Source organism: Nicotiana tabacum, chromosome 12 (genome assembly GCF_000715075.1).
Source record: "Nicotiana tabacum cultivar K326 chromosome 12, ASM71507v2, whole genome shotgun sequence".
NCBI lineage: Eukaryota > Viridiplantae > Streptophyta > Magnoliopsida > Solanales > Solanaceae > Nicotiana > Nicotiana tabacum.
This window is the reverse complement of record NC_134091.1, coordinates 97,868,189-97,874,910: the sequence shown is the minus strand read 5'-3', so window position 1 is coordinate 97,874,910 and position 6,722 is coordinate 97,868,189. Positions and strand designations below refer to the sequence as shown.

The 6,722-nt window shown below is 35.0% G+C and overlaps 1 protein-coding gene across 1 annotated transcript; it reads left to right on the top strand.

The window, feature by feature from the left end:
- Positions 1 to 411: 411 nt before the first annotated feature.
- Positions 412 to 5,269, top strand: LOC107805482 (26S proteasome non-ATPase regulatory subunit 11 homolog). Its single transcript, XM_016629537.2, has 2 exons — positions 412 to 587; positions 3,598 to 5,269. The coding sequence occupies exon 2, from the start codon at positions 3,623 to 3,625 to the stop codon at positions 4,892 to 4,894; it is 1,272 nt and encodes a 423-aa protein (XP_016485023.1). The 5' UTR covers positions 412 to 587; positions 3,598 to 3,622; the 3' UTR covers positions 4,895 to 5,269.
- The last annotated feature ends 1,453 nt before the right edge of the window (positions 5,270 to 6,722 follow it).

Genomic DNA, 6,722 nt, shown 5'->3' with positions numbered 1-6,722 from the left:
CATGTTTGACTGACCGCCAAGTGTAAAAAAAAATAAAAACTTTTAGAATTTGTGATCTTAAACAAATTAAAAAGGGCCCAGAGTATTTGTGTGGTTATAAAAGGTTCTCATTAAGGGTATAATTATAAATTTAAGCAAAATTATTTTCAAATTTAGAAATTGGTCAAAAAAGAAATAGCTTGAAATAAACTGGAACGCATATACTCACTCCGTTTCAATTTATGTGAATCGCCAAAAAGAATGACATTTTTTATTATTTAGAAATAATTTACCTTTATGCAATAATTTATATCCACACAAAATATATATGTATCATTTTACACCATAAATTAAAAAGTCTTTTCTATTTTCTTAAATTTCGTGCTCAGTCAAACCGATTCACATAAATTAAAACGTGGAGTAGTATTTATTTACTTTGCCTCGGTACCCAATTTCTTGGAGGAAAAGTTTAGAACTTTACCAATTGCCGAACTACGCCAACAGTAACTTGACGCTACTCTCGCTCAGACTCGGCTGCAATCTTGGTCCGCCTCATCTCCTTTCTACCGCGAGCTCCTTCCAATCTGTTTCTCCGGTGAAATTTGTTTGTACGTTTCCCTCTCTGTTTTGCGCTTCTCCTGTTCATCTTTCATGGCACAAAACCCTAACCCATTTTCCCATTTTTTTATTTTTTATTTTGGGTTGCAGTGATTTGATCCCAATTTGCAGTGAAAGCATTAAATACAATTTTTATACATCTTTTCTGATTTTTAAAAGTTGAGATTAAGCTAGTTCGTGTACGATTAAGTGTGAGATTTAGAAATCACAATTTGTTTTTTATTTTAAAAGACAAATTATTTGGTCTTGGACTGAACTGGGCTGAATCTTAACTGATTTAGGATTGAGGTGTGGTTGATTGATTAATTTTGTGAATTTCGCAGGTTAATATGCAATTTTGTTTTCTGCTTTTCATGTAAAAACTAATAAGGTTCCGAATTTGTGACTAATCTGGTTGAGTATTTGTATCTGAATACTGCAAGGTGACTATTTACCACTATATTGTGGGTTTTCAGCACTTGGATGGATGTATGAACTTCATGGCATGTACCAAATCCCCAAAATTGTTCCAACGCTGGCTTTCAATTTCTAACTATCCCCAAATCTGGGAAATTTCGAATCAACTAATTAAGAATATACGTTAAGTCCAAATCAGTTTTCCACGTGGGTAATTGAGTTAGGGTTAGCATAGTAGAGAACTTTGTTACTATGCCACTAATAATGCACACTTTTGTTTACCAATATTGCTGTTTGTGAAGTTACTGCAAGTGTTCCTTTTGCCCAAAAATGTTCTGAACCAAACAGGCGGCTAAGGTTACTTGATGTTCCTTGATGGGAAGAATCAACCAATCACACTAAATTTTGAGAGTTTTGAAACTTGTTGGAGGTTTACTTGGTGAATGGATTTATTTCTAAGAATGTCATGAGTTCGGTGCCCATCTTTTTTCTTGAAGCTTCATAGTTTTGAACTGCAGTTTCTGATGGAAAAATTGATTTTTTTCCGAACTTGACTTTCTTAAATTTTGTTCAAAGTACCCGAGTTCAATGTATTACAGCATTTGAATGCTTCAATATGCCGGATCTATACTTGTATCTTTTGTATGTACAATATTGGATCTTACCATGACCTGCCCTTAGCTGTCAGTAAGGAATTTTGGCATAAGAAAATATAAAATGAATATGAATGTAAAACTGAAAATTTCTGTCAGTTGATCTTGTCTCAACAAATATGAAATGGTCTTGAGTAGAGTAGAAATGGAATAGAGTATCCATATGGCGGACTCCAACTAGTTTGGAATTGATGCATAGTCAATTTATTGTGCTTGTTTCAATAAAAGTAGGATTTAGTTGAATCTCAATGTTTCGCAATTAGTTTACTCTAATTTGCCAACAATGTGTTACTTGACCAGCTTGCGCTGCCCACTCCAACGCTCAAGTCTTTGTGGTTTCTGAAGAGCAGTAGAAGCACTTCTAATGAATAGAAAAATAAGAAATGTAAAATTAAATAAGACAGTTAAAGTTAGACTAAGAGCAGTTTATTTTAATTTGCTAGACATCTTTAATTAAAAAAAAATGTATCAGGTGGACATTGGCAGACTGGCTATACTAGTCAATAGTTGATCACTGGTCCAATTATTGGGTTTTCATGCTTTCAGGTCGTAATGCGTCAATGTGTATATATGAAGAGTGCCATTTGAACAATACACCAATAACGATGATGATGTTAGTTGTTTTGGCTCTTCTCTTGATGTGATGGTGCTGGAGCTTTTAAAATTTTGAGTGCTTTGTTATCATTTTGAGTTTAAAAGAATCCATTCCGTTTTTGTCAGAGTTCAAGGTTTCTTGTTGCTGACATCTGAATTTTCAATGTTCCTGCTTTATTTCAAATAAATGAGCTGCTTTTCGCTACGGTATTTGGGGTCTTCTCATGATTCAATCTGAATCATATGACACACTCTGCATGTTCACTGGTCCTGTGAAGGCTCCTCTAAGTTGAAGCAGACCATGGTTTTTTTAACTTCAATAGTGAATTACCTAAATTATTTTTAGTTTAGTCATGTATTAGTTTGCTTCTTGATTCCTTCTCCTTTATGCTTTTAAAAAAGAAAAAGAGCAGCTTGTTAATTGAGATTATCTTAGACTGAAGGAATTGGCTGCTTATTCTCAGAAAACATAGATTGTTTTGGATGTGATTAAAGTATTATTTGACCATAAATATGGTAAATTTTAATAATTTAGCTGGGTTTGCTTTTTTTTTTTCGGGGGGGGGTAGGTGAGTAATCGTTCTTGTTATTTCTGAAAATGGGAATCGGGAGCAGTATCTTGGAAGACATATATAGCAAAGTCCAATTTTGATTCTAGACTTTTAAGAGGGGAGCTGAGCCTGGATAAAATATTTGTCTTATAAGCCCTTTTGGAATTGAACATAGTATTTCTTATCATTTTCGTCATAGTTGGCTTCTTGGTGTTTTTTTTTAGGATAAGTAAAAGATAAATTGACTTTGTTATATTAAGAGGTACTCCTACTTATTTAAGTACTTAGTGGTTTTTAATCATACTAAGAACTGTTATTCTTATATTGGCAGAAAGATGGTCTCTGTAGTCTTAATGTAGTACTCTTTTGCAAATGTTTAGTTATTGTTGGTGTTGCTTTCTATACCAAAGTAGCTGCATATAGCTTTTGCAGTTCAATGTAGTACTCTTTTGCAAATGTTTAGTTATTGGATTGGTGTTGCTTTCTGCGCCAAAGTAGCTGCATATAGCTTTCGCAGTTCGTTCTCATTTTAGTGCATCACATCTTGTACAGCAAACAACAACTATGCCTCAATCCCAAGAAAGTTGGGAACGGCTATATGAATCCTCATTGTCCATGTCGCTCCATGTAAATCCGTCTTAATCCAATATTTAAAAGCTTCACATCTTGTAAGCCACTAATTTCATCGTAGGAGGTAGGTACAGACTATACGGCCAAGTATCTCAATCTGCTGCAAGTACTTTTTTTTTCCCAGTGTATTTGTTTTCCTTGACAAGGAATACTAATTTCTTTTGCTTAAACTGCAGGAGTTAAAATCTGCAAGCTGTGACCATGTCATCTTCCTATCTCCCAGCAACTACTGATTCTCTAGCTCAGGCTTCTGAGGCTACATCACCATCTGACGCCATCTCTATTCTTTACCGCATCCTTGATAACCCATCTTCTGCTTCCGAGGCCCTAAGGATCAAAGAGCAGGCAATCTCCAATCTCTCTGACCTCCTTAGACAGGAGAATAGGGCTGAGGAACTTAAAAACCTTCTGACCCAGTTGCGCCCCTTCTTTTCTTTGATCCCCAAGGCAAAAACTGCAAAAATTGTTCGAGGAATTATTGATGCAGTGGCTAAAATACCAGGTACATCTGACCTTCAGGTTACACTTTGCAAGGATATAGTGGAGTGGACCCGTAAGGAGAAGCGGACGTTTCTTCGTCAACGAATTGAGGCTAGACTCGCAGCTCTTTTGATGGAAAACAAGGAGTACTCTGAAGCATTGACACTCCTTTCAGGATTGATTAAGGAGGTGAGAAGATTGGATGATAAGCTGCTTCTTGTGGAGATTGACTTGCTGGAGAGCAAGCTACATTTCTCGCTGAGAAATCTTCCCAAAGCCAAGGCTGCGCTCACAGCTGCTCGAACAGCAGCCAATGCTATTTATGTGCCTCCAGCTCAGCAAGGTTCTATTGATTTGCAGAGTGGGATCCTTCATGCGGAAGAGAAGGATTATAAAACTGCTTACAGCTATTTCTATGAAGCATTTGAAGCATTCAATGCCCTTGAAGATCCCCAGGCCATATACAGCCTCAAGTATATGTTGCTTTGCAAAATCATGGTCAACCAGTCTGATGATGTTGCAGGAATAATATCATCCCCAAAGGTTGGATTGCAATATCAGGGGCCAGAAGTCGATGCAATGAAAGCTGTTGCGGATGCACACTCCAAGCGCTCCTTGAAGCTCTTCGAGACTGCTCTTCGGAACTTTAAGGCTCAGCTAGATGAAGATCCTATCGTCCACCGGCACCTGTCTTCCCTCTATGACACTTTGCTGGAGCAGAACCTTTGTAGGTTGATTGAGCCCTTTTCGAGAGTTGAGATTGCTCATATTGCTGAGTTGATTGAGTTGCCTGGTGACCATGTTGAGAAGAAGTTATCTCAAATGATTTTGGACAAGAAATTCGCAGGGACCCTGGACCAGGGTGCTGGATGCCTTATAATTTTTGAGGATCCTAAACCAGATGCAATTTACCCAGCTACGTTGGAGACTGTTTCAAATATGGGGAAGGTTGTTGACAGTCTGTTTGTAAGATCTTCGAGAATAATAGCTTGAGTGTTAGATCCGTTGGAGCCCGTTTCAAATATGGGGATAAGTTGTTGACAGTGTGTAAGATCTTCGAGAATAATAGCTCGAGTGTTAGATCCTCTTTTGACGTGTATCTTTTCCCTTTACTTGCTCTATCTTTTGTGTGCTGCACGCAGCGTCTGTTTTCAGCATTTGACATTCTTTATATTATAAGGTTCCTTTCCTGATACATTCTGAACTTAGTGTAAACCATATATGGTTGAAATCCAGGAGTGACTGATGAGCAAGGTCTCAACTGAATTTCTAAAATGTTTTATGTGGGGATGACTCGTACACGATTTATAAGCTTGTGAACCCTTACAAGGCTGCTCATTTCTTCTTATAAGTAATGGTTTCTTTGGTTTGTATCTGCTTCAGAATCTCTGCGTAAGATGGTACTGAAATTCAAAAATAGCTAGATTTACAAGTGATAATTGAAAAATAGCTACATTGAAATTTAGCCAATTTTCATGTAAAGATAAATCTGAACAAAAATACTGTTCAAAATTTGGAAAATATTCTATGATAATATGCTGGAGTTCGAATTTTTTACATGTGAACTTCTAGTATAACATGTTGGAATTTCATAATGTGTTGGAGTTTCAGCATAATATGCTGGAAGTTTATACACAGGTGCTGGAATTTCATAATGTGCTTGAGTTCTAACGCAATATGTTGGAAGTTTATACACAGGTGCTCCAATCTCTAGTATATTATGCTGAAGCTTTCCGTGTGCTGGAGTTCCAGCATAATATGCTGAAGTTCATACACAGGTGCTCCAATCTCCGGTATATTATGCTGGAATTTTCCGTGTTGCAGCAAAATAATGGTTATTTTTCAATGACTTTGCAAATGCTGACTATTTTTTAATTACCAATCCGGTTAGGCCATACTATTTTAACGTACTAGTAAGGGATGGCACATGCTGTGCATGAGCCCAAGAACACTATGCTTAGATTGTGCTAACTAGTACGTGTAAATTTTCTTTTTAATTTATATGCACTGCTAATATAAAATTTTACCTAAAATATCAAATTATTAAAATAGTTATAGATAGTTTCTTAGACGATGCTACCTCTCCTTCAAAATAAGTGCTTCTAAGTTGTTGACACACTCATTAAGATAATATTGTAATTATTTAACTAAGTTAGCATTTATATCTTCTTAAATTACTCTTTGTATATCCTCATATTTTGGAGATCATTTATTGATTCAAGGATAATTTGGGAAAATACTAATTAACGCCTTCTTGATTTTTCAAAGTCATAATTACTGTTGCCGAATTAATATAGCTCAAATAAAACGTATTTTTAATCATAGGGAAGTCCATGAAAGCTACTAAATGTACTGGTAAGACACCATGTAATGCCTCAAACTCTCTCTCTCTCTCTCTCTCTCTCTCTCTCTCTCTATATATATATATATATATATATATATATATATATATATATATATATATATATATATATTTAAATATTAATTAGGAAAAAAACTTTACAAATAAGGTTATTACTTATTTTCTTTTTCACGTTAAGTTGGACTCTATTTTACTCTGTTATTTTATTTTTATAAGATTTTAAAGATAGGTATTGCTAAAGTTAGATTAATATTAATTTACAGTGATAGAAATCAAAAGATCAATTTTAATTTAAAACCATGAGCTTCCCTTGTTTAGCAAAAAACAAGACTCTAGTATTATTTTTATTAAATTTTAAAAATAAATATGCTGAAGTTAGATATATTTTTCTTTATTATGAAAGAAAAAAATATTAGTTTTAATTAAGAAAGAAACTACAAAAAAAAATTATTTTTTTGT